Below are 27,949 nucleotides of genomic sequence, written 5' to 3'. Positions count from 1 at the left end.
TCTGCTTCTCGCCAATTATCCCCCTCTCCTTTTGAATACACAGGCTTTAGGGGGAGAAAAATCACTGAATATAGCCTTTGCAATCTTGCTATTTTCTTCCCTTTTTTTTTTTTGCCTTAACCACTGGGAAGAAAGGTGTTTGCTTAAGTGAGAATTCTCCAGTGTTAAAAGCCACTTATGACATTTAGTCTATTCACATTTTAAAAACATGGTCATGGCAACAGCTAGGAAACAGCCAAAGGTGTGAGTCACTGTATCTACCAGAAGCGCCTGTTGTGAGTCCCACATTTTGGACCATATGATCTGCTATCCCATGATTTTTGCAAACAGTAAATGTAGCTGGGCAGTGCCACAGGGCAAGACGACAAATTTAGATTTGGGGCTGTGTCATTAGCATTTTGTTCCAGCACCATTTTCCTGACTGCTATTCGTCCCACGGAAGAAAACTTTCAGATAACAAACCGATATCTGCATATTTCTTCTCACAGGGGCAAAGAGAAACCTTCCCTCCTTCAATGCTGTGGTCCTAATCTGACCTGGGGTTCTCACTCGTGGCTGCAGGCAGTGCTTTTTTTCTTAAAAAAACGTTTAGGGGTACTTTCATTTTGACTCAAGAAAACCACCATGTTGTAGTTCAAATCGGGGAAAATAAATACAGTAAATGGACAAAAGTACAGAGATTCACAAAATGTTTAGGGGTATGCGTACCCCTGCGTACCCCCAGAAAAAAAGCACTGGCTGCAGGTACTATTTTTTTTAAAAAAATTTTAAACCTCACAGGAGATCCAGTTCACAGATCTCTCCCAGCATTACATCCAAGCTGGCCCCTGAACTTTGGGTTTCAGTCTAGCAGTTTTCTTAACTTTTTTTTTTTTTTTAATGCAAAATGGGAAATCCAGTTCAAAGTAGCCTCGGCTAACTCTGTTGAGAAAGGGTATTTCTTCTGTCCAGTAACCTTTGTCATTGTGCAGAGGAAGGATTTTTTTCCTACTGCAACGGCAAGTTTAAGTGATCGGTTAGATCAAACACTCATGTGCGAGTTACAATACGTGGCATGTAAAAAATCCTGGAGATAGCCGCCCAACAGTCAGTAAGAGCACATGCTAAAAAGTTCAAAATTGGTCGTTTATTTATTTATTTATTTATTTATTTTAGAAGAGGGATAACTCTACTCAAAACACACGAGGGAGTCTAGTTCTTGGTTCATTTTGCAACGAACAATGGAAAATGTCTTAAGCAAAAATGAGCTGAGATTCAGAGCATCTCCTCCCTTGGGCAAGAGACCGTTAAACACTTCATCTTCCTCCCTAGTTGTTGTGCTCTTGAAGTGCCTGAGCCATGAAGAGTTTGCCCAGGTTCTGCGCAGTGAACTCCTTGATGTTCTGGCTGTAAGTATTAATTTGACCTGCAAATGAACAAAAAGTGGGAAGTGGGGAAGAGAGAGAGAGAGAGCGAGAGAAAGAGAAAAATTTAAAACTGTGAATTCATGGCCCTAGAGAATGTCCTAATATTCCATCCCATCCCACAAACATTCTCTCGCACTTTATAGCATGACCAAGAAACAGAACTCGAGAAACACATTTGCAGACAGGAGCTAATATATGTCAAGTTGGATGGGAGGCAGAAGTTAAGAGACTGGGAGAGCCCCCAAATTTTCTCCATCCTCTTCCAAATATTTGGCCTCCCCATCTCCACAAACATTTTGCCACACACCAAGAAAGAGAATGCTAGCATATAGACAGGAGCACCACTGAGTTTTAGAGGGTGAAATAAAAAGGGGTTGCCATGAGGTAACCCAGGGATCAGCAACCTTTTTCAGCTGTGGGCTGGTCCACCGTCCCTCAGACCATGTGGTGGGCTGGACTATATATATATTTTTTTTTGGGGGGGGGTGAATGAATTCCTATGCCCACAAATACCCCAGAGATGCATTTTAAATAAAAGGACACATTCTACTCATGTAAAAACATGCTGACTGTCCGCGGGCCAGATTGAGAAGGCGATTGGGCTGCATCCGGGCCCCGGGCCTTAGGTTGCCTACCCCTGAGGTAACTTTTCCCTTGGGCTGAAAAGGGGCCCCTGGTGTGGCTGGTTGTGTGACATGCAATGCTTTCTGCTGGCCTATGTGGCTCACATTTGTTTGGTTAATTGCTCAACATGAATTGGAGGTTTGCTGTTAAAAATGCAAGGTTTTGTTTGTTAGAATCCTATCGAGGCAGCAATACTGTATGTAACATGCTCCCAGGACTATGCAGGATCCCACATTATTTGAAACGCTACAGGGATTTCTGGGAAGGCTATGAAGAGAAAAATGTCTCTCTTCAACTGTGGGCCTGGAAACTATGCTTGCCTCATCCACCTGACATTTTGTGGGTCATGTTTTTGTTAGTTCCCTCACATTATTAGTAATTTCTCGAGCCGGCAGGCTGTGAAGGCTTTGTCTGAAGTGCTGTACAAATCAAAAAAAGTGTCCCCACCACCCCATTTTATTATTATTTTTTGTACGCACTCTGCCTCTACAGTTCATTTCTCTAGCTAGTCAGGAAGAGCAAAAGAGAGAGAAAGAGAGAAAGACAAAGCCGGATTATCAAAATTAGAATTGCTTAGCAGACTAACACACTTCCAATTTAATGCTCTACTTTTAAAAGTTTCTAAATGCTTCAGAAGCAAAACCACCCAAGTCTCAGCTTTGATCCCCAACTTAATTCCGCGTGCATTAAAATAGTGAACGTTTTCAGGTCTTTTCCTGACTCTGCTAAAAAGAAAAGCGTTTTGGCTGAAGGCTGTTAGGGCGTCAATTGGCTGCTGCTTGCTTAACTCTAGAAGATGGTCGAGGTACAACCCACCAGAAAACAGACATAAACCGAAGCGTAATTTTTTAAAAGTAAGAGCTGGGGTGTGCTTTATCTTTAACAAGCACTGGGTTGCTGGGAGAATTCATTACCAGAATTTAAACCATACCCATTTGCAAACAACAACAAAAGGGGGGGGGTTGCACTACATGGTTGCACTATAAAATTGTTCACTGTGTGCTATTTGTGAAAAAAAGGGGAGCTGCAGCATTTTTTGTGCACATTTCACTCCAAATTTTGTTATCAATGTGCCATCATCAGCCCTTGCTCTTGAGCCAACCTGGGATAGGGGATAGACCTGAAAACATAGCATCATAGGAATGTAGAGTTGGAAGGAATTGCAAAAGTCCAACCCCCTGCAATGCAGAAAACATTTGCCCAATGTGGGGCTCAAACCCAAAACCCTGAGATTTAAGAGTCTAGTGCTCTATTGACTGAACTACCAAGGTGGATAAAAATCTGGGTGCTTGGTGGGTAGCTTTCAAACCGCTGATGCAATTACAGTGGATGCTCAGGGTTGCGAACGTGATCTGTGCGGGGTGCACGTTCACAACCCGCAGCGGCGCGTCTGCGCACGCGAGGGTTGCGATTCGGCACTTCTGCGCATGTGCAAAGTGTGATTTAGCGCTTCTGCGCATGCGTGACCGCCGAAACCCAGAAGTAACCCATTCTGGTACTTTCGGGTTTTGGCAGTGGTAACCAGAAAAAATGCAACCTGAAGCATCTGTAACCCAAGGTATGACTGTAACAGAAAAAGGTCCATGTTTCTGCAGCACGAAAAATGGTTCTCTCGCCTTGCCTGTTCACCCCCTGTCCATTTCACAGTGTACCGTCCACCCTTCTGCCTTGAGCTGGGATTTGCCTGCCTCTTTTTTTCCAAAGGCAAAATATCAAAGAGAGAAAAACCATGCACTACCTGTTGCATCTCACTTCGGCCACCTTGGATGAACAGGGAACAATGTGAAGATGCTTTTAACCCCAAACACTACAGGCTCAGCTAAACGAGGGAGGGCAGCCCAAGGAACTACTATTAAAACAACTTTGCGTCCTTCTGGAAAGAAGGGCGGCAGGGCGGCGGCGGGGGGGGGGCGGCTAGATCTGAAAATCTTGCTGGGATCACCAGCCTGACGTTAAAGCTCAGTTGTGTAGTTCCAGGACATGGTATGAAGGCACGGCACAGGATAAAGCCACCTTGCTAGATGGGGAACGTGATGCCTAGAGCTCCATGGAAGAAAGGCGGGGATATAATGAAACAGAAACACACACACACACACACACACACACACACACACACACACACACATTATTATGGTTCCCATTTGGATATAAAACCAGGACTCATTGCCCAATGCTGCATCTCCTTTGCAGCATTTTGTTGATTCTCATGAAAGCATTACTCAAAGAACTGCAGGGCCATTGAAGAGTCACAAAGAAAGAAGAAGGCTGCAAGTGTTACCTGCAATCAACAGCGAGTCCATCCTGGGAGGTGGCTGTGGCGGCTTGAACAATTTGTTCATGTCCTCCTCCGGAAGGGGGGGCTCTCCCCTACTTTGACGCTGCAAATTCTCTTGCTGACGTCTCTGCTGGTACTGGGAAAGGAAAAGAGAAAACATGGTGGTAAGACTCTCTCATCCAAAGGATTTCTCTGAAGAATGCAGAGGAGCTGCCTTTCCATATATTGAGCTTACTTCACACAGCTTAAGCTGGCTTCAAAACGTTCCATTTTGCTGGCACAAAAATGCTGTTAATTGTTGTTGAGCTTTAAAATGAAGTGGTTCCCATCTTGTTTCCCCCCAGGCTAAGGAACATGGCAGTTTCAACCCCTCTCTCACTGGGTGATCCATCTACCCCACCTAAATCAGCAATGTGGTCTACAAAAGAAATTGGATTGGGTTTGCGGGGTGGGGTGGAGGGAGAGGCCATTGCCTAAATTTGCATCACTGGAGATGCTGCTGGACTGGAGGCCTAATCACTATTTGGTCTGGCCCCAGAAGCTTCTGAAGCAAAGCAGGCTTCACTGTGTATGCTGTACTACAGTGGTACCTTGGTTTATGAACAACTTGGACGAAGAACGCTGCAAACCCGGAAGTAGGTGTTTTGGTTTGTGAACTTTGCCTTGGAAGCAGAACATGTTCCGCTTCCTGTTGAGTGTGTTCCATTTGTAAATTGAGTCCCCCGCTGCTATGGGAAAGCACGCCTTGGTTTAAGAACGCTTTGGTTTAAGAATGGACTTCTGGAACAGATTTAAGTTTGTAAACCAAGGTACCACTGTACTGAGACTCAGAAGCCACCCAAACTTGTGCCCAACTCTCTGGATTCCGAGAAGTTCAAAAGCAGAACGCAGAATGGGTCCAAGAAGTAGACATTTATGCGAAAATCTTAAGTCCATCTATTTTTTCCTGAACTGGGTTTTCTACTGCCAATTTTGCAAGTCGGCAACTTTTACCATGGGATCAAGAGGCGGAACATTACGATTAGCAGAGGAGGGGGTGGATATTGGGTGGGAATAGAGCCAAGAAGTCACACATAAAACTCTGCAAAATCCTTTGCATCCCAGCGCATGTAACAACTCAATAAGGTTGGAGGAAGGAGGGGAAAGTGGTACACTTTGCCGTCTGTTTGAGAAAGACTGAACAACTGTTCTGGCTTTAGTTATGTAAAGCATGAATCTAGTAGCACTTCCAGAGCAGCATTTTCAATACACCTTAACCTACTTATTTAGATGCAAAAATGGAGCAATTGGCAGCAAGGGAGACAAGGCAGTTAGCAAAACATTTATTCTCAATCGTCTCTAATCTTTAAAGGAACAATGGTGTATTATTATGAGTTACCTAGGAGAGCAAAAGGTACAAAAACCTCTGGTTTGTGAAGCATTCATAATTTGCTGGTTTTTGCTGCTCAAATGGCATTTTTATTTATTTATATTTTAAAGCTGGGTTTCTTAAAGCTTCTGACTGCTGAGCAAAGAAATGTGTGGTGACATTTTATTGCTGGATAGCAGAACCAAAATACATTCAGATTTAGAAAATGTTAGCAAATAAGAGCTTAAAGATCTGTATCTCAGACAGCACGAAAGCCGAAAGAAATCGGGGAGAGGAGAGGAGAGGAAGAAGAAGATGGATATCAGATACATTTATTTTTTATACTTTGCACTGAGTAGGTGCATTATGTACCAAAATTGCTTGCTCTTGCACAGAACTGTTCTATATCTCAGTAATGAACAGACTTGAGCATGGTGCAATGAGCCACATTTACAGCAATTACTGTATAAGTTAAGCAAGAACTGGTGGGGCAACAGTCCTGGATTTCTACCACCACCCCTCCTTCAAATCACTTTTTCCATCTCCAAAATCTTCTCATAAATTTGCCCCTGCAGATTTATGTTGGCAAGCGAATGAGCTGGAAGGAGCCATAGCTCAGCCCATGCTCTGCATGTAATGAGTGTCTAGGATACAGAGATTAGATTTCCGAACAGGCTTGTGTATTTAGGAGATGCAATTCAAAGATCCTTCAATTTGCATCTATTACAGAAGCCACATAATGTGTCATTTCACCCCCAAACAGATGTGATTCAGCCCCCCCCCCCCAAAAAAAAAAACCAACCTGGTGTTTCTGCTGCTGCTGCTTGCTGGTGTTCCTTAGATAGGTGTTGTATTTGACAATATCCTGGCTCATCTCATCCACTCTGTCCATCAACAGCTGCAGGCTCTTTCCAAGGTGATTACTGAAATGCGCAAAGAGAAATGGCGTGGTAAAGGTTTGCAGCAGTGACGACTGGACACAGTATTTTGCTTCTGCGGGAATATTAACTGATGCTTCTCTGTGAACTCACAGCAAGTTTAAGCCCATTTAAAGATCATTTAGGAGAACAGCTCTGGTAATTTAGCTCATGCACTAAATAAGAAATAGTTGAGTACGACCAACTGGGCTTGATGCTTTTCTCCCAATGCACCCTGAGCACCATCAAGTTAACACCGTGCGCCACCTCTGTCAGGCCCAGAGGTCATCAGAAACCCTAAGTCAGTGTTGGCCAGACTTGGGTCTCCAGCTGTTTTGGGACTACAATTCCCATCATCCCTGACCACTGGTCCTGTTAGCTAGGGGTGATGGGAGTTGTAGTCCAAAAACAGCTGGAGACCCAAGTTTTGCCAACACTGCCCTAAGTGGTCTGTGGTTACTTCAAGGCCACAGCTAAATGATAAAGCTCCTGATTCGATCCTTGGCATCTTCCGGTAGGACGGAGAGATCCCATCTGAAATCTTGGAGAGCGGCTACCAGTCAGTGTAGACAGTGTAGACCATATTGAGCTGGGGGGGGGGGGGGCAATGATCTGCTTCGGTATAAGACAACTTCCCATGTTCCTGGCTTTGTTACACAGCTCACCAATACAGTGGTGCCTCGCAAGACGAAATTAATCCGTTCCGCGAGTCTCTTCGTCTTGCGGTTTTTTCGTCTTGTGAAGCACGGCTATTAGCGGCTTAGCGGCTATTAACGGCTTAGCGGCTTTAAGAAAAAGGAAACAAACTCGCAAGAAGTTTCGTCTTGCAAAGCAAGCCCATAGGGAAATTCGTCTTGTGGAACGACTCAAAAAACGGAAAACCCTTTCGTCTAGCGAGTTTTTCGTCTTGTGAAGCATTCGTCTTGCGGGGCACCACTGTATCCTATCTCTCCTATGTCCGCTCTCCAATTACACTCTTATTATGCTCAAATACATTATGGCAGGATCAAGAAAGTGACATCACCAGATTCTTGCTCCTAGATTGGCTGAACTCACAACCTGCCCCCAATCACAGCAGCCTTATAAGATCAACTGTCCCATGCTGAGAAGGTATGGGTTTTTTTGTTGCTGCTGTACCGTATTTTAATTGCTTGGTTTTCTAACTGTTCTCTTCCCCCTCCCACTGCACACGGGTTTATTTATTTCATGCTTTTTATTCTTTGACTGTAAGGGATTTAATTAAATCATATTTCATGAATACTGTGATCCAATAAGGGGGCTCCAGCCACTTAGTAAAAGGAGAGTGAAAAGCTAAAATTAAACTAAATTAACTGGGATTCAAAACAGAACCAGGTATGCCTCGAGAAGGAAGCTAAGGCTGCTCCGCATTGTCTCCTATTCACAGGATATTTCCCTTTAAAAACCAATTTCCTGCTCAACCACCTGAGAATCTGTGACATTGCTTGCTTAAGCCAACAACTGATTTTCTAGTAACAGTTCATCTCCCTAAGAGAGGGCCTCAAACAAACAGCAAAACATTCCCAGGACTCAAGAATATGTAGCAGTATTCCACATTTAGTGTTCTTTTCTTATTGTACCTCTTTCCCCGGCCCAAACTGCCTTTTTTAAAAAGAAAAGAAGGTAGGCTTGTGGGCAGGGTTTTAACCTGATGCTACTAAGGCAGAAGCACAATGACAACAAGTGTCTGTCCACAAGTAGAATAGACTTCCATTTGCACAACACAACTTTTCCTTCCTCTTCTACCTGCCATGCCCCCCCCCCCATTCTGCTCCAGAGTAGATGGGGGGGGGGACAAGAGGAAGAGGACATCTTGGTACTTAAGCATTATTGGGTGTGCATGTATGTCAAGCTAAGCCTTGTGCACACCACCCAGTTTTGTAAAGGCCTCACTGTAAAATATTCCTGAATCCCATTCCCAATAAAAACACAAAAAACCAAGGGGGCTCGTTGAAAGTTCCTCCTGAATTAGGAAGTTGTTTCTAGCATAAAGGGAAACTTTCTTCTCCTCTGAAGGAAGGAAGGGGTTGCACAACTAAATCCTGGCTACACATCAATATAGTGCATGCCGCTAACTCAACTAGCGGGGCATGAAAAACTAAGGAGCAGCTCCCCACAGTTGCCAGGGATAAATAAAAGCATTTTGGTCAGCCTGTGTTACTGGAGTGGGTGGGATAGAGACACTGAAATAATTAATACCAGCCTGAAGGGGGAGATATGTTGAGAAGGAAAGAGTTACATGGGGGAATCTTTTTTGGAAGAGAGTGCTTAGGGGCAGGGGTGGGTGGTTTTGCTATGAACCCTGTGCCACAAAACTACAAACAAGACCAGGAAATACGAAGTGTGATGCCTAGCAAACTATTAAATAATATTCAGTATGTAAGCTGGTCAGGGTGTATCTGCTGGGATGGGGATTTTGGTTTCTCATTTGCTTTCTCAAATTACAACTGTATGCTCTTTGTTTTGTAACTTTCTTCCAAAACAATAAATATACAGTCGTACTTTAGAAGCCGAAACCGCCTTGGCACTCATACGCTTTGGCTCCCGAACGCCACAAACCTGGAAGTGATTGTTTGCAAACGTTCTTTGGAACCTGACCGTCTGGCGCAACTTCCAAATGTTTTGGAAGTCGAATGGACTTCCAGAACGGATTCCGTTCAACTTCCAAGGTACGACTGTATACAAATAATAATAATAATTAATGGGTTAGGCTTTCCTTTCCCACCTTTCCCCAACCTCTCCTTCCCACACCTCCCGGTTAAGTGACGAGGCACATGGATCCTGAAGTATACAAGATGCTGTTCAACAAAAAGAGCAAAGAGGCTTGGAAATGGCTCACTGCATTTTCCTTTCAAAGGAGCACTTACTTGCTTGCGAGACTGAGCAGCTCGTGTCTATCTGCCACTCCCGACTTCTTTTCCAGCTCCCAAAGAAGAACGTTGATGAGGTAGGAATTCTTGATAATGATCGGCACCTCTTCAAACATGTTTTCAAAGGCGATGTTTGCTTTTTTCAACCTGCAGAGAGAGAGGTCTCCATAACAAACTTGGCATGCTTGTGCATTGTTGATGGGTTCACCTGGATCGAGGAAAAATACTCCGCAGGTGACTAGGGAGAGTCCCAGCTTTTTTTCTTTTTACCCTTCCAATTCAGCAAACAGTCAAACTTTTATAGCAAACTTGGGAAAGCGTGTGGAAAACCCTTTTTAAAAATTATTCTGGGAGCTTGTGAAATACTTGCGGGAAACAGAGAGAAGCAAATTGGCTTGGATTCTAAATACTGTACAGTACAGCAGTAGCTTTCAAAGCAAGAGTACCTTTTAAGCTCACTAGAGGTCCCTTAATGAGGAAATCAGTAATGGTGGAATAAATGGCTCTGTCCCAAAACTGATCATTTCCAACTGTATGCAGTTGCCTGAGTGTATTGGGAGTGTTCCAGGGCCATAGTCTTTAGCATACCTGGTTAGTATTCTGTACAAACTAAAGAGGATATGCCCCCAAATCCTCTGCAACAGGACCTTTTCAGTGGTGGCACCGCAGCTTTGGAACACTTTCCCAGAGAGGTTTGCCTGGTATCAAGTTTGTTGCCTTTTGTGGTTCAAGAAGAAAACACTACCTTCTCCAGGCTATTTAGACCTCTAATTTGAATTCAGATCTTATCTGGACAGGTCTGCTCTTGCTTTTGTTCATTTTCACTTATTGTATTTGTTAAGTTGCACAACAACCTGATGTTGAAGTTTTATACGCTTAAAGTCAAGACGCTATAATAAGGTCCAGTAAAATCTGGATTGGAAAAAGTTTCTAGCAGGTGCCCAAAAAAATTATATAGCAAGGGTGCCTGTCTAATATCAATAGGTGGAGAGTTCTAAAACACAGGTTCCGCCACACTAAAAGACCAACAGCTTGTAGTTAGTGAATGAACATCATGTGGCACCTGTAAAAGATCCAAGTGATCAAGCAGACCACACACAGAGCAAAGCAATCCTTCAGGTAAGCTGATCCAAATCCGGCTTTACGTGCCAATTTATGAACTTGGTCGGGTAGCAAATTAACATCCAGTGCACATCTCGGAGCATGGGGTGTGAGGTGCTGCCAGGATCTAACCCTGTCAGTAATTGAGCTGCAGATTTCTGCAATAGCCGCAGTTTCTGAACAAACCACAAAGGGACCCCCACCTAGAGTACAATGCACTGACAATCTTGACTACTGTGGTCAAGGTATTATGGCCAAGGAACAGGTGGTGGAAGGAGTGTCAGCTTGGCCCTGATACTGTGGGTGCCCGGGTCTGTGAGTGCCATGCAGCGTGCATGGCTCTGGCACTGAAATTTGTGGGTGCCCAGCCCCTTAATGGGGAATTTTGTGTGTGCTCCTGTCTACTTGGAATCTACTTGGAAGTCTACCCAATTACAAATCAGAGAGGCACCATCTCTGCTGTCTTTTTGTAGCCTATTGAACACCTTTCTTTTTCCATAAGACCTTCAAAGTGGAGATTTTTATCCTAGCCTGTACCTGTATATTTGTTTTTATATATGAACTGGTTTTACATACTTGCTTATTGTTAAATTGCTCAGGATGCTTCACAGGAACTGGCTCACAACTGGAATGAACTAAAATAAGATTAGCCAATATCTGAAAATGTTTTCTGGGAGGGTGGTGGTTTCTTTTGCAAAATTTTAAGGTAAAGGGTAAAATGATTATTTCTCCCCATTCTTTGCCATTTTGCTTATATTATCTTCCCAACTTTTCTATTTAATTTTTAACTCAAACAATTCTTGAGACTAGGAAAGAAAAGGACAATCTGTTGGGTTTGGAGGTGGGCAGAGTGCTGTGTAAATATTTGTTTCACAAATTGGAGAATGAAGTGTTGGTTCCATCCTTTTAGAGACTGCAAAAACCATCAGTGTGTATTTGAAGATGGGGGGGTGTGTGTGGCAGAATAGTAATTGGGTTTCCTTTTGAGAGAAAAAAAGATCCCTTTGGACGTTTTGAACAACTTAAAAACAACGAAGAAAATGCAGCATTCTTCTTAATCTAATACATAATAAAAAGCAGTATCATAAGAAGAACGTGTTCTGTAATGCCCATTAAACACCATCTCTCAACGAGAAAATGTTTTGGAAAGCATATTTACAAATATATATGAATAGTTTATTTTTCAACGTTTTTCTTTCAAGTGGGGAAATCTGTTTCAAGTTCTCAAAATGGGTTGACATCAGGAGGAGGACAGCTGTTTGGGCAGGGGGTTGTGAGAGAGAATGCTGAGATAGAATCTCTCTCCTGAGAAAGGCAATCTTTTACCCTTTCTGTCCAATATATTTTTACATTTATTTATATTATATTATATTTTATTGATTGATTGATTGATTGATTGCATTTATATCCCACCTTTCCCCCAAGGAGGTCATGTCCATTGTTCTCCCCATCTCCATTTTAACCTCACAATAACCGTGCCTAATGGGCCAGGGTGTGAGAGAGTGACTAGCCTAAGGTCACCCAGTGAGCCTCATAGCTGAGTGAGGATTTGACGTCTGGTCCTGATCCAACACTCTAACCACTGCACCACAGCGGCTCTCAATAGCTTTCGAGTGGTTGAGATCTGGCAGAATGTCCCAACTTAAACCTTCTCCCACTCCGTCTTGAGGCTCAAGATCTTCCAGATGGGAGCTGGAACCCAACATCCGAAAGTCACTGATTCTGCACCCATGTTATAGACCCCAACATCGGGCTCCTTTTTCTACTTGAATAACAAAAGGCAACCATCCAAAACACACTGCCCTTGGCTTTCTGCAGAGATGGCTGAAGGACTACAAGGAGGGACGATTCTTTGGGGTTTAAGCCATTCAGAAAAAGCTCCGCGTCCATTTCTGGCACAGGGCTAGTATTCAATTCAGATTTATTAATAATCCAAAAGCATTTAATAATCACTCTCTCACACATGCCACATGTACAGAAAATACAACAGAAGAACCCATTTCTAATCAAACAGATTTACTGACCTGGGGCTCTAAAATGAGCCTGATTCCCTAGTCCTAATTGTCATTTTGTTCCTAATCACACTGCTAAAATGCTTTGTGTTTTGTAGGGCAAATGAGGCTCCACATCTGAAAATCGCTGGTAAATTGTTGCTATTTAAAAGATGTGGGCTATTTGCAGTCATGGAACCATTCTGGTCCAAAATGGAAAACAGCCATATCATCCTAATGACTGGATAAAGAAGATATCAGTATATGAGATAATGGGAGCATACACTCTGTATTTCCAGAACTGGAGATACAGAGAGAACGCTCAAGACTAATTGTCTGGAGAAGGACCTATGTAGACCAGTTCATGATCTTGTAAGTTGGAACAGTTACAAGAGAAGACACTGCTGCCACAAAGATTTCATAACTCAGCACTCAGGCTCAGAACCCTGAGCATCTCATTTCCTCTCTTCCCTGCTCAATTTCGTTTGCCTTTAACGCTCATCTTCTGTTTGGGATGACAGAGTGCAGCACATCTTTCTGGGGCGAAGTAAATGCTGCATTCTTTAACCCTATTCACCTGCGGAGGCCTCGACTATTTGCAGCTACTGAGAGAGTACATGCATCATCCGAGCCTGCTACAGGGCTTTGCTGCGAGGGATTTCATCTCTTCGCTCCCTTTTCCCGCCACCCACATTCCAAAACATCCCCTCACACTTACGCTTCTGGAGAGAAATCCTTCTCTTTGCAAACCTCCATCAATTTAGGTGTCAGCCTGTACGCTTTTAAGGAAAGGTATCCGTGGGCAGTTTTTATAGGATCTGAGAAAGAACAAGAGGAAAGCACAAAAGATACCAAATATTCATCAACAGCACTTTTATCTGAGCACTTTCCCCCGGGCAGGTTTCATTTCATTTTTAGACATGTTTCTAAAGTTTTGCTAAAGAGGATTTTTTTTAAAAGTCAACTTTGAGGAACATTGTAATGCCAACTGCATACAAACACACCATGCAAAGTCTTTTCCAAAGACTCAAAGCAGCAGACCAATCAATAAAAACGTTTAACAGTGGAAACAGATCCCTCCAAATGAACAATTGCAAAATCCGCAAATCTTTAACAAGGTAATCAGCAAAATAAAATGAAATAAAAATCCAGATTAAGAGGATGATGAAAAAAGAAGATTTCCTGTAGACTTCCTTCAGGGAAGAATCTTAATAGTGGAATTGGTGCACAATAGGGGTGGGGTGGGGGGTGGAGAATCAGCTCTAAGCCTTAACCTCTCATGGTGGCTGGACAGGAGAAATCTGTTGCTGGGAAATGTTACTGGGCTCAGTGTCCTGGGCTCAGAATGCCAAGTTCTGCACCTCCATACAGCTGTAGCTAAGACTTTGCTGCAATTCTGTTATGAGGTGCACAGACTATACCGCGGGGATTCCAGTCTTTAGAGTTGCAAAGACAGGCCTGTCAACTGTATGGGCAATGCTGGGTGACAATTCATCTGTTTTGCACCCAGATGGGCCCAGGTTTGGCCCAAGTTATCTCCAGCTAAAAAGAACAGGTAGCAGAGGATGGGAAAGAGAGATGTGTATGGCGAGAGGTTGATTAGACTGGGCTAGATGCACACATAGCCTGTCACTGTGTAAGGCAGCGTCTTATGGTTTCTTGGTGATAGCAGAATAGGGTCTTTTCTTCCCCAGTGGCCAGAAAGCAAAGACATCTGTGGTTTGCATAACTTCTGCCTCTTCCATATGCCTCACATGCTGCTACTAAAATGCCACAACAGTTTTGAGTTTGTTTTTTTATAAAAAAAATAACTAATGCCAAAAGCACCATATCAATCCATGGATATTTACGATTTCCCCCCACAATTTATGCTCTTTCTCTACATAAGAGACTTCTTCCTTGGAATGGCTCCTACATGGTATTCAGCCCAAGATTACTGAATGTATGGCCTACCAGGTGATAAAGCTGTGTCTTAACCTGGGCTAGTTCGGACAAGGTGTGTGTTAAGTGTGCTACATGACCAAATGCTCTTCTGTCGTAAACTAGTCCATGCATGTAGAAACTTAGCACTGTCAGGGAGAAACCTGGGCCAGAACATTTATCCCTGACATCTAGTTTCCAACATGCGAGCTGGGGGAAATTGCATGGGAGGAACTCTTAACCATGAAAGTCTCCTACTGCAGTTTGAAGTGGTACAAGCCAGGTACCAGTTTATTGCCTCTGTAAAAACTAGACTTACTTTACAGTGACAATGGAATAGACCTCCTGGGTCCTGGCCTCAGACCTGCACCTGGTCTGGCAAGCTCCTGGTATTCTATTAGGAAAATATTTATTTAGGTAACTGTTTCCAGTTGCATTCATTTTTTTTTTTTTAATGTGTACATAGTTTTCATGCTCACATGCTATCGCAAAGAGTGGAAAAACTGTATGAATAAAAAAAACCTATTTAATCTCTGGACAAGGAGCTTAACATCTGTAGCAAGATAGCAGCCGAGGCAGGCTTGCCAAATAGTAAACTCACTTTTTTGGGGGGAAAAAAGTTAACATTTGTGTTGTCTGAAACGGAACATAGTAAAACCTTTAGCAATCAGTGATAAAACGAAAACCAAAATAGACTGAAACAAGTGGAAAATTCATCAAGATCTGATGATGCAAAGTTTCCAGCCAGTATAAGTATACTTTAACAACTTGTTCTTTACTGTAATCCAATTGTTAACATACTGAAACAATTTTGGGGCAGCTCATAAGATTGATCGTATTCATTAGTATTTTTTCTGACAGATACTCAGGACGTTACATTCGCTTCTCAGCTGGAAACTATATGCGAGCCTGCCAGATATGGCAAAACTGTGAGTGTTTGGGGAGGGGAAGGCTATAAAGCTGTTAAATTGCCTACGGTTCTGATACAGCGCAGAACATCTGGTCTGGAGAGCTTGAGGAAACGCCATTAAAAAAAAAAACTCCGGCAGAAAAGAAAAAAATCTTTGTGCTACGGAACAGGCCAGGTTTTGTACGCTTCTGTCAGATGCATAAAAAGGAGGGGAAGAAAGGGGGGGGGGATACTTGGCAAGCTGCAGGATGATTGGTCAGTCACGTACGGAGCCAGACGCTCTAGCAAGCAGGGTTTGTTAAGACATCTGGTCGAGTTCCACCAGCCGCTTCCACGACGGAGGGGAGAGGCGGAGGGATAAAAATGAAGCAGCTACCCCAGCATTCCAAAACGTACACATCAGGGCTCTGATAGCAAGAAAAATAAACAGAGAGAAGGAAACCCTGTCTAGACTTCGCTGCTGCTGAGGCTGCTGCAGACACAGGGTTGGTATTTACTTGCAGAAAGCCTGCCAGGGCCGCTCTTGCAGGCGAGGTGGTGGGGGAAGGCAAAAATAGCCGTAATAATATTGGTGCGCGCGTGTAAAATAATACAGGAAGCGGCACACTGACCGTAAATGAGAACGACAGATTCCTCAATGGCGTGCTGGTAGCTAAACTGGGAGTCCAGGAGGGCACGGGTGACAAAGGAACCATAGTAGGTGGACTGGTACCAGCCGACGTGAAGATGGTCGATGTTGACGTGGCGGAGGCTCCTCATCATCTCCATCTGATACTGAACTGGAGGGAGAGAGAGAGAAAATCAAGCACTTTAAAGGAGAAGCTCAGATTTGCATTACCCAATGTTGGTGAACAATGCACCGAATAAAGGCGATTTGCTACTGGTGGTAGAATGGGCAGGAACTTGAACCAGGAGCATCTCCAGACTGCACAATTGAGAAGGAAGGAAGAGAGTCGTTCTATTCATTCCTGGCATGTTTTTAAGACGAACATCTCTCTCTCTTTTTTTGAATTAGGCTTGGGCAGGTCTGCTGCCTTGACATGAGACATCTAGCAAAAGAAGTGGGGGTTTTTGCTCTCAATATTGAGGGATAAACTGCAACTCAGTGGTAGAGGACACGTTTTGCTCGCAGATCTCAGCTTCTGCCCCTGTCGTCTCCGGTCATTGGCCTAGCCTGTTAAAAGGTTCAAGAAGAAAGAGGGAGGGACGGACCTTTGCTAAGAGTCTTGTGAGCTGCTGTCTGTCAGAATGCAGACAATACTGCAGCGATGGGAAGCAGGCGATCTCCCTAGGCTCTGCTGAAGGACCAAACCCTGAAGGTTCAAACCCCTCAGGCTCCTTCAACTGCCACCTAGCAGAAACCGTTTCATCTGGCTGCAGCACAGGGAGGCTTGCTCAACTGTGACACAAGCACTGTTTAGACCAGGATGGCTTCCATTTAAGGAGGTCGTTACCAAAACCCTGCCAGAGTGTGCTACTTTCCTCTTTCCCACTCATCCTTTTTCCCTTTTGCGCCACACCTCTTAGATTATAAGCCCGAAGGCAGGGAATGTCTCGCCTCACTTGTTATTTATGTCATATTACGCTGCTCTGGGAACCTTTTCCACCCAAAAAGCAGGTTAAAAACGCTTTAAATCAGGGCTGGAGAACCTGTGGCACCTCCCAACATCATTGGACTACAGCTCCCATAGTCCCTGACTACTGGCCTGGCCAGCTGAAGCTGATGAGAGTTTTAGCCCAACAGCATTAGAAAACCAAAGATTCTCCATCTCTGCTTTAGACAAGTTCCTATTGTGAGAGTGTGCCAATCAAACGGCCTTCCCCATCTGTTAAAAATGACAGCTTCCCTCAAGTACGCATTCCCGAACATGTCAGAAATATAGGATATTGCCTTTTCCTACATGGCTGCTGCTGTTTTTAACCACTGCAATTTTTGGCAGCTTCTTAGTCCCTCTCGCTGCTTTAGTTTTCTCCCAGCTCTATGCTTAGTTCCAGTCAGCATCCTAGACAGTCCACTGCTGCCTCCTGATCTGACCTAGTTATTATATATGCTCCCAAGTCAGGCCTGTGTTTTCACCCCAGCAACACCATGACTCTTGTGTAGCTTGGTGTCCTTGCCCGTTATATCTGCCTGCCCAACCCAACTCTCTTTCAAGTCCAGCATCTTCCCCCTCTCTGCTTCTATTCTCATTCCAGTCCAGCTTGGATCTAAATTGACCTCGCTACAATCCACCCTTGTGATCCATCCATTTCTAGTCCAAACCCTGGTCAGGATTCCCATTTCAATTCTGCCGTAAGTTCCATTTCCTACTGCCCAGAGATAACAGTCTTTCCCTCCCTTCAAAGAAACCCTATGAAGCCAATTTTGTTTTATTCACAGTAGATAACTTGTTTAAGATGTACCTGTAAAGTATATGTGCAGGGTGCATACATTTGTGCTAATCAGATCTAACCAAGGAACAGTGGTACCTTGGTTCTCAAACTTAATCCATTCTGGAAGTCCGTTCGACTCCCGAAACATTCGAAAACCAAGGCGCGGCTTCCGATTGGCTGCAGGAGCTTCCTGCACTCAAGCGGAAGCTGCATCGTAAGTTCGGCTTCCGAAAAACATTCGAAAACCGTAACAATTACTTCCGAGGTTTTGGCGTTCGGGAGCCAATTTGTTCATCAACGAAGCCGTTTGAGAACCAAAGTTCCACTGTAGAAGCATAGGAATGGGCGGGCAGTCACATCAACAGGAAACCAATGTTCTCATGGCCAGGTGAGTGGAACTTGTGGAAGACGCTGGGAAAACAGTGACACTACTGGCCGTGTGTTGAAAGTGCAGGACAGTGGTTTTCATTGAGTAGCGTGTGTCTACTAAAAAATACTTAACTTCAGAGGGCCCTCGTGCAAATTAGTACTGGACACAGATATTCAGCAGGGAAATCTTTATTAAAGTATAGAGTTAGAGCAAGTGTGGGAGAACTACCACATTGGCTGTGCTGGCTGCATCTGATGGGAACTGGGAATACGGGCATACAATCTGGGACTGTTTACATGCTTAGATACATATAGTGGTGCTTTTCTCACTGGCAGATTCCCAAGCTGACCCTTAGCTGTGTTTACAACAGAAAATAAATAATGAAACCAAGCCCTCTACAACAGGAGTGGGTGGGTGGTAGGTCTCCGGTAGACCTCTGGTTGAGCTGGAGTATATCAGCAAGGGGCCCCTTCCAACACCCCAATGTTTAGGGATGGCAATGAGACAACCTTTTCTACCTCAATTAGCCTGCCGGCATGAAGAAAACCAACCAGGTGCATACCTTTGAAAGAAAGGACAGTGAGTTCAGACTGGATCGGATTCTGGGGCAGAAATTATGTGTCTCAGAATATGCTCAGAGGCATCCTGCTATTTTATTCTGTGTACTATGGGCAGACCCACACAATACGTTTAAAGTACATGACTCCCCCCCCCAAAAAAATTCAAATGAACTGTAGCTTTGTGAGAGGTAAAGTTATGTGCTTTAAAATTAAATGCCCATTGAATATGCTGCTGGTGTGACCTATGTCTTTTGCACCTGACTCTGGTTGGAAGGTCATGGGATTTGGGGGGGGGGGGGGAGCACACTTCAAAATAGCTTCCACAAGCCTGAAGCCTGCACAAACCTGTTCCACAAAACTTAGGAGGCCTAACCGCTACAAGGAACTTGGAAAGAAGAAATCAAGGTGCGCGTGAATAACTCAATTTAAAACAGGCAGTTAATATTTTGTGGGGAAATGAAAGAGGTAACAGAGACCTGGGACACACATACACACTCAGGAAAGGTCAAGATACAGAGAGTAGCACCATCTGTATCACACATTGAAAGCAGTATTATCCCACTTTCTCTCCCACCCACCCAATAACTCTGGAAACCATGGTTTGTTAAGGGTGCTGAGAATTGTTAGATGACCCCTACTTCCCTCACAAAGCTATGATTTCTAAAACTGGCATGTCTAAGCAACAATTTGGACCTTTCTCGCCTCCAGTCCTAGCATTCAACCCACTGATCAGTGGCATGCTTTTTAAAAGATGGGGGGCATGCTGTCCTCTTATTTATGACTGGTTTTTAAGTGCAACAACATGTCTGTGAAGAAATGGTGCTAATTTCATTGTTTCAAGGTGGTGACAATAAAATCAGTTCTCTCAGTGGCCAAGTCTTCCCTCAAACTGGAATTTACTTTGCAGTGTTAATAATTAAGTCAACAACAGAAGCTAAAATGTGTGGTAAAGGCCTTCAGCTTCTTCCTCACACAAGCAGGCTCCAGTTGGAGAATGGAGACAATTAATATACTTTCATATAATATTCACACATACACACACACATTTCCAAAAGGCTAAATTACATTTTTAAACTATTTGCAGAGGAATATGAAGGCTGAGTATCTGTGTGCTAGATCAGTACCATTTTCCCCTTTGTTAAATATGTAAAATATTAACCTATGTTAAATGTAGACCTGTAATTGAGAAAATGTTTTTAAAATTAAAAATCTGCAATACATCAAAAACAGAGCTTGTTCATCTTTAATTCTGCTTTCATTTCAAATTTTCATTTTTAAGTAAAGGCACTTAGAAAAGAATGGCAGGGACTGTGTGTGTTTTCAATTGTTAGCCCTTTAATTTTGAAACTAGCGTGCAAATATTTCCCACTGTTTCCAAACGTTGGTTTGGATGAAACATTAACTTTAGTAAACAAGTCTTGCGCTCTCAGGCTTTCAGATTCCCCCTTCCTTTTTCTGCTGTGGCCTCAGAGAAGAGTTTGGACAGTTCTGGTTAATCAAAACCATAGCCTGAGCCCAGATAAACTGTGGTTCATCATAACTCGTGTTAAACTAACTTAATGCCACAGTTTATAAAACTGGCTTGTCTCCACCTACTATAGCTAATATTCACCACAACTTGAGCTCAAACAACATGCTAAACTGGGGTTTACCTAAAATGGGGAAACGGGCATGCCCAGGAAAAAGCATTTTCAATTTTCTAAACAATGGCTTAACATTATGTCTGAATACAGCCAAAGCCTGGGCGAGAAAGATGCTTTCCACCAACAATTTAATCCTTTTGATTTTCACAGTTTACTGATTTGAGAAAACACAGGGATGTCCAGTTTGGATATAGCAATGAAGCCAAGGTTTGGGATCACCAAATCATGAATACCGTCCCTCAGCCCACATCAAAATTCCTGATGTCCCCATTTACATGGATTAAGAATAAAGTCTTAATCAGTGTATATGATCATAGCTAGGCTAGTTTTTAATAATCACATGTAACACTGGAAGATGGGAAGGAGAAATCACACGAGAAGATGTACGCAATCAACCTACTAGCTTCTATCTAGCCCCTAAATTCTAGTCCCAGTTATGTTCGGACTGCTCCAGAGAACTAAAATCCACAGGTGTAGCTTCTCTACAGATGCATTCAGTCCTCAGTAGATTCCTAGAAACATGCTTCAGTAAAAATGAATAGGATTTACTTCCAAATAAATGCATTTAGGATTAGGATGGGTGTATTCAGAAGGTTATTCAGAAAGTAATGAATCAGGGCCATATGGGCTCAAGAGTTTGAAGGAAAGGCCTTATAAGAAGCTTCAAGATAACTGGAGGTCTGAAGGATCAGGTACAATTGATTTCAGTGTGTGTTTCGTTTGCCTCCTTTTAGGTGAAAGATGCGGAAATCTCCCTATTTCTAGACTTTCCTAGTAATAATCCATCTGTCTAGACCTGTGTGTGGCACCAGACTTGTACACAGTCACCTATGGGAAGGAGTGTGTCTAAGCAACCAAACCAGCAAGTTCTATAGAGCTGGTTTCCTTGGCTTTTTATTTTAGGCCATCAGCATACGTGACGTCAGAGGGGGAGATCTGATGCATCCTACAGCCCCTGGAATGCTGTCCCAAGGAGTCAAAGAACTGCAGCCCTCAACTCTCTGTAAAAAGGGTAAGTTTTAAAAGTTTCTTGAATGCCAGGACGGAAGACGCCACGCAAATGTTAACTAAAAGAGAGTGCCACAACTGTGGTGCTTATTATTCTTTGCTTTGAGCTTTTCTGAAAACGAAGGAGGTCATAAAGCAATGAGGAAACAAATACCAAGCAAGGCCCGTAATATATTTTGTAATATAAAAGGATGGATGTGTCAACAGTATGGGTAAACCTATGTATTATACAGTTGTCAGTGAACTGATATTGGTTGCAGCTTCCCGGGTGTACATTTGGTGATAAAAGACGAATTTGCTGTTGTTAATCTGTGAGCTTCGGTTCTTAAGAGTACAGAGAATGTCAGTATGTGTAAAAATAACCCGTATGGTAATTTTCTCAAAAGAATATCTCTTCTGCTTCGTGAGTTAAATAATGTGCTAAACTGCAATCCAACTCAAGTTAAGTACTCGGAGGCCTATTGATATCAATGGGACAGTGTAAAGCATAGAGTTAACTCTCCGACTGAAAATGGTGGTTGCCCTACTTTGGCTAGACATTTCATCGTGCCCTTGAAAGAATTTTTTTAAGTAGTTAATTACACAGAACCCCCAACAAGGAAGCAAACGGGGGTAGAGGAACTAAGCAAGATTTTACTCAAATGAAAAATATTTTCTTTATTTTAGTTTTAAAGGAAAGCTAGGATTGGCTTGCCAATTCTGTTCTCAGCTCCAGGGGGGTGTAGATTCTTTCCAGATTACAGACTATCACCTTTTTTACCCCCCCCAAAAAAGGGGGGGTAAAATGCGGCATCATGGCAAGGCATGCAAAATTTCCACAAGGTGGGGGAATAACCATACCGTACTAAGATCTATTAAGAGGGTTACTTTCATTTCTGCTACTCTCTTCCTAGAAACAAAAATCCAAAATGTGTAAAAGATGGCTTCTTTTTTTAAGGACGGGGAGTTAAATAGTATACTGTCCTGAGAGTATATAGAAATTGTCTGCCAGATTCTAAGCTGCAGTTCAGTAGTGGTTAAGGAATGGCAACTGAGACTGAGTACCTGAAGTGCTGATTGCACATATTCCACTGGATAGATTCCAAAAGCCATCAAGACTTCTATCCAGCAAAAACATACAATTTCAATGCATGTCCACCCATGGCAAGATTTATCTGCCTTGATCTAATTCGCCAAATATTGACAAAATTGCATGCTTTGCCACATACTGCCAACTCACCTTTGATCCTTAATACTGTACAACATACTTTTACTATAGCCTACTGACAGCAATGTCCATTCTCTAAGTTTAAGCCTTTGTTTCTGCTTTTCTAATGAACAAACAGATAAAATTAGTAAATCTGTGCTTTATTAAAACACACTGAACAGTTATAAGATTGAAGACCAGCACAGATGTCAACACAAAAGTTGCAAGAGTGTGAAATAGCAATATTTTGTCTTTTTCCTGTTCAAGCATAGGTGTTCAGAGCAAAATTAAAAAGAGCCATTGCATGTCCAGACATAGCAGTCACCTGGACCATGAGATCAAAGGCAATGCCACGCCAAGTTGTAGTGTAGACTCAGGTACATTCCATGGTCCAAAGAGAAAGGCTGGAATTTTGACTCCAAATACCAGGTTTTATAATAGCTGGCAAAGAGATCATCACATGGATAGGTTTGATCTTCTTGCAGTCCATGGGACCCTCAAGAGTCTCCTCCAGCACCATAATCCAAAAGCATCAATTCTTTGGCGATCAGCCTTCTTTATGGTCCAGTTCTCACTTCCATATCACTACTGGGAAAACCATAGCTTTAACTATATGGACCTTTGTTGGCAAGGTGATGCATTACCCACACAAAAATCTGCAGCACTGGACCTTGGGAGAACTGGGTTCATATGCCTGTTCAATCATGAGACTCTCCTTAGTCATGTTTAAGGGTTACTGTGAGAATAGTAGGGGATAAACCTTATTCAAAATATGTTGCCCTCCTTGGAGGAGGGTGGGATTTAAACGTTTGGGGGGGGGGCACATTCCAACATGCTATCTCAGATTAAGATGAGAAATATACAAGACTTGTGTCCATGCTGGTGTTGTGATGTCTCTCCCTCCCTTTCTACTTGCTAAACAGAAAGCCATCCAATAAGCTTCTGTTAACCACAGTTTACTGTATAGACAAATCAGGAAACTGTGGTTATGTGGTTGAACAAGTCAACTTTGCATCATGGCTTAAAATCCTGGCTTGTTTTTTTAAAAAAGAAACATAACCATAGTTTCCTCTACACCCAAACTTGGAAACTATGGCTCCTAAAAACTTCCAGGGTTGACTGCTGTATGCCAAAGACCGGAAAGAAGGTGATGAGAGAACATCTTAATCAAGCCTAAAATGACATACAACAGGGGAAATTGGTGACCTTGCTCATCCGTTAAGTGTAGAACCTGACACTAATAACTCACATATGTGACTTCAGCTGACTAAGGAGATAAACCTAGTATTAAGTGTCGCAATAATGAGTTGAAAGGCTTAGCTTGATCTATGGGATAACTCATTTCTGTGTCTGCATATAAGCAGTCTCAGAGATGATTTGTCAGAAAGCATCTAGAATTTATAAATGTGCCATTACAATAGCAGGAAATGCAGACACTTAAAATTCTGTGTAAAGTAATGGCTGTTCACAGGGGGGGGAATTGAACTGCACTAGTCTAATACAAATATAGCTTTTGTTCAAATGCTATTTTATTCAACAGATGGTGACGCACGACAGGAAGGAAACTCGTTGTTCATGCTTAGGAGATGGCTCACCACCAAAATGGTGTCATCTTTACTAATACAACAATTGGGAAGAACAAAATCTTAACGTATCTTAGAAGTACAAAGTCACAAGAATAGTGAAAGCTGCCTTATAGCTAGTCAGGTCACTGGTCCATCAAGCCTAGTGTTGTCTAGCCAGACTGGTAGCAGTTCTGCAGCGTCGCCAAAGAGGTTCTTTCCTGGAGATGGCAAGGATTGAAGCTGGATCTGCGCCACAGCTCTGTGGGTCAGCATCTGCTTTACATGCAGGAAGCCCCAGGCTTAATCTCTGGAATCTTCAGTTAGGGCTGGGAACATCTCACCTTGGACAGCTGCTGCCAGTCAGTGCAGACAGTACTGAGATAGATGGACCAATGGTCTGTCAGTATAATGCAGAATCCTGTGTATTCAAAGCACATATTCTGCCACTGAGCTAAAGCCCTTTCCCAAACGTGCTTCACAGATTTGCAGGTCATGCTTGCACAGGGTCTCTGTTTCATTCCAATTTTAGTATAAATTAGGGTTGAGGAACCTTTGGCCCACATGCCAGCAACTTTGGGCAAGCCACGCCCAGCTGTCCTATACCTGGCATCATACAGCTTTCTAAATAATACATTTTTATTTATACCCCGCCCTTCCCGGTTCAAAATCTGAGCTCAGGGCGGCCAACAACAAATCCGAAAAACCTAATTGTAAAAGCAGCACAAAATACAGTATAAAAACATGAATAACAATAAAAATCAAAAATCAAAAATCAATTAAGGGGAAATAAGCATTAGATAATCCCCAGTGATGATTCATTGGGCTAGAGATATCGGCCACAATATATACTTTGAAGAATGGGAAAAACTCTGGAAAAAACATCTCAAATTTACAGCTTGTATAACGTTGAAGGAGAACTTAATGAAGATGTTTTACCGATGGTATATGACCCCTGCAAAATTGGCAAAAATGTATAAAACTTGTGATAAATGTTGGAAATGCAGGGAAAGGGAGGGGTCCTTCTACCATATGTGGTGGGAATGCCAAAAGGTAAAAGATTTTTGGGAAAAGGTATATAATGAAATCAAGAGAATTTTAAGATATACCTTTGAAAAAAAACCGGAGTCTTTTCTGTTGGGATTGGTAGGAAGGGAGATAAAGGAGAAAGACCGTAAATTGTTCCAGTATGCAACAACGGCAGCAAGAGTTTTGTTAGCTCAATACTGGAAACAGGGGGAACTGCCAACAATTGAGGAGTGGAGATCCAAACTGTTAGAGTACGCGGAGTTGGATAAAATGACAGGAAAAATCAGATACTTAAAAGACTAAAGGTTCATTGATGACTGGGGGAGATTCACGGATTATCTGGAGAATCTAAGTGAAGGACAGATAACGCTAGTGGGCTTTAAAGGAGTTCTGTGAAAGATAAGAGTATTGTCTAAAGAGAAATGGAAGAAGAGAGGTGATTAATGTCAATATAAAATAGGAAATGCGAAACTTGATAAAAAACGGTTATGGATGATTTGTGGAGAGGCTGAAGGAAGTCAAAGTTAAAAATCTGTGAAAATAACATATTGAATTTTTGTATTATGTTTTTGTATAAACCAATAAAAAATTATGCATTAAAAAAAAAAGATAATCCCCAGGGCTAGCTGGCTGAATTGGTCCTACTTGGGCCAGCTAAAGCGCAGAACTGGGGCTGACAATGTTCCTTGCAGTATGGTCCCCTAGTTAGAACTTCAGACAATGGATCTGCACAGGTGGGCTGGAAAACACACCCTTCAATCATGTGGTGCCATGTGATTGACGGGCGAGTGGGCCTGCCAACTTTGGTCTGTGAAACCGATCCTAAATAAGGATCTGGTCCACAGCGCTGAAAGGGCTCCCCACCCTTGATAGACAACAAAGCAAGCAACTCTATTGGAAAAATTGCATTACGGTTCAAAATACAGATTTCCCCCCTACTTTCCAGAACCCCCCAGCCCCATGTCATGGACTATACAGGAATAAAACTGGAATGGAGACTCCAGATTTTGGATCCCAATTCCAAACAGGCTCAGCCACCATGGCCAATGATCAGGGGTGATAGAACCTGCAAGAAAGCACCCCAGTTTGTGGCAAGAAGCCAGACCCGAACCCTTCTGAGCTGTAAAAACAGGTGGTGGGGAGGGAAAATGCCTTCCTTCCTGCAAGTCTCAAAAAGCACTGCAAGGGAGGTTTTCAAGAGGCTGGGAAACTGCTGAAAAAGAAAGGGGTCACGTTTAATTCGACCATGACAGTACACAAAGGCAGAGAAAACTTTTACAGGATCTATATTTGCACAGCAGGGTTTTAAACTGTGCAGCTTTTGCAACATCACAAGGAGGAGATTGGAGACATCTAAGTAAAGACTTCAAAAAAAGAGAGCAACTGCTATTCATAATATTATCACTGCTCAAGAGCAAAAGAAGTTTTCTAACTTAATATCTAATTTTATTTTCAATGTTCTTTACGAGCAGCACCTAATTTTAGCACAGCAGGGAGTTTTTGCTTTTAGCAGGGTACAATTTCCTCGCACTGCCATGCCTGTGAACAGCATTTTCGATGGGTTTAAGAAACAACAGCCATTACCCCTCGCGCACACATGTACACACAATTTAACACTAGGATGCTACCTAAAGAAAAACGAACATCTGGCAAAACATGTCATAAGCTCGGGGTTCCCAGCTGCTACTATATTTAATTTCTATGCTCTACAGCTGTAAGATTTGTTCATAATTCTGAAGAACAAGAAGAATAAAAAGACGACCCCAGATTTAAAGTGCCCTCCCATCATTGAAACAATCAACCATTTTCCCCTTCAGATGAAATATATTAACAGGGCCCTTCATCTTAGGTTTTTTGTTTTTTAGACATTCAAAGTAACTAAAAGAGGAGGAAGGTGCTTTGTGTAATGTCGATGAGCAATTTAACAAATGTTTCTTAATATGCTCTTTTGAATATAGTTAAGAGCCACATTTTTAAATTTAGATTGTTAGGTCCAAGGCACCAACTTTCATAAACTAAACGAAGGGAACCCAAAAACAACCACCCACCACTTAATGTTTTGAACTTGACAGCATTGCCAAGCCAATACAAAATAAGCCAAGCTATTCCTCAAGATCTTTTGAGAGAATGCTTAAGTATTAACAATGCATTGCTGAATTTTTAATATTCCTTGCTATAAACTGAAGAAAGTGGTTACAGGCAACAAACTGCTGTGAATCTTGTAGCTGAAAAAAGGCCCTGTAGTGCTACAAAGATATATATATATATATATATTCCTAATTTGGAGTCCCCCAAAATAGGGGGTGTCATATACATGGGAAAATGCAGTATATATTTTAAAAAGCAAGCAAAGAAGGGAATATATATTTTAAAAAGCAAGCAAAGAAGGGAACGCACACTTGCATTTTCAAACAGCTGTGAAAGATCACTTCTCTGATGGAGCGGAAATCAATAGGAAGTTCAAAAACATATATAGGATATAAAATATTCCATCTTCTCACATGCTCAGCCACTTGGACAGTATTGAGCACGGGGGCGGGAGGAGAGTTGCCTTGTAAGAATACAGGCTAATTGGAAAATGAGTACTAAATTAGCCTATTGAAAGGCGAAGGAAAGCAAGAAATAAATGTTAGTGGAGTTGTTGCAGCTGTGAGTTTATTGTTTTACGACTGTTAAAACCAGTGTTTATAGCCAATTGTGTGATTACTAAATGCGAGATATTTATCCCAGTTGTTATCTGCATTGCAAGGCTGGGGGACCTTTGGTCTTCCAGATGTTGTTGGACTACAACTACCATCAGCCTCAGCCAGCCAAGCCAACCATTGGGGATGATGGAAG

The 27,949-nt window shown here is 42.6% G+C and overlaps 1 protein-coding gene across 1 annotated transcript in view; it reads right to left on the bottom strand.

Annotated features, from left to right (window-relative positions):
* Positions 1-1,106: 1,106 nt before the first annotated feature.
* The window catches only part of EIF3H (eukaryotic translation initiation factor 3 subunit H), a 71,319-nt gene continuing 44,476 nt past the window's right edge, over positions 1,107-27,949 (bottom strand). The window contains exons 3-8 of the mRNA XM_028736257.2: positions 15,992-16,159; positions 13,269-13,368; positions 9,456-9,605; positions 6,456-6,576; positions 4,309-4,441; positions 1,107-1,405 (exon numbers count right to left, since the gene is read on the bottom strand). Coding sequence (XP_028592090.1) covers positions 1,308-1,405; positions 4,309-4,441; positions 6,456-6,576; positions 9,456-9,605; positions 13,269-13,368; positions 15,992-16,159 — 770 coding nt within the window. The 3' untranslated portion in view covers positions 1,107-1,307. The remainder of the gene's footprint in view (positions 1,406-4,308; positions 4,442-6,455; positions 6,577-9,455; positions 9,606-13,268; positions 13,369-15,991; positions 16,160-27,949) is intronic.

This window comes from Podarcis muralis, chromosome 8 (assembly GCF_964188315.1).
Source record: "Podarcis muralis chromosome 8, rPodMur119.hap1.1, whole genome shotgun sequence".
Classification (NCBI taxonomy): Eukaryota; Metazoa; Chordata; class Lepidosauria; order Squamata; family Lacertidae; genus Podarcis; species Podarcis muralis.
The sequence above is the reverse complement of the archived record's forward strand: the minus strand, read 5'-3'. Positions and strand labels throughout refer to the sequence as shown.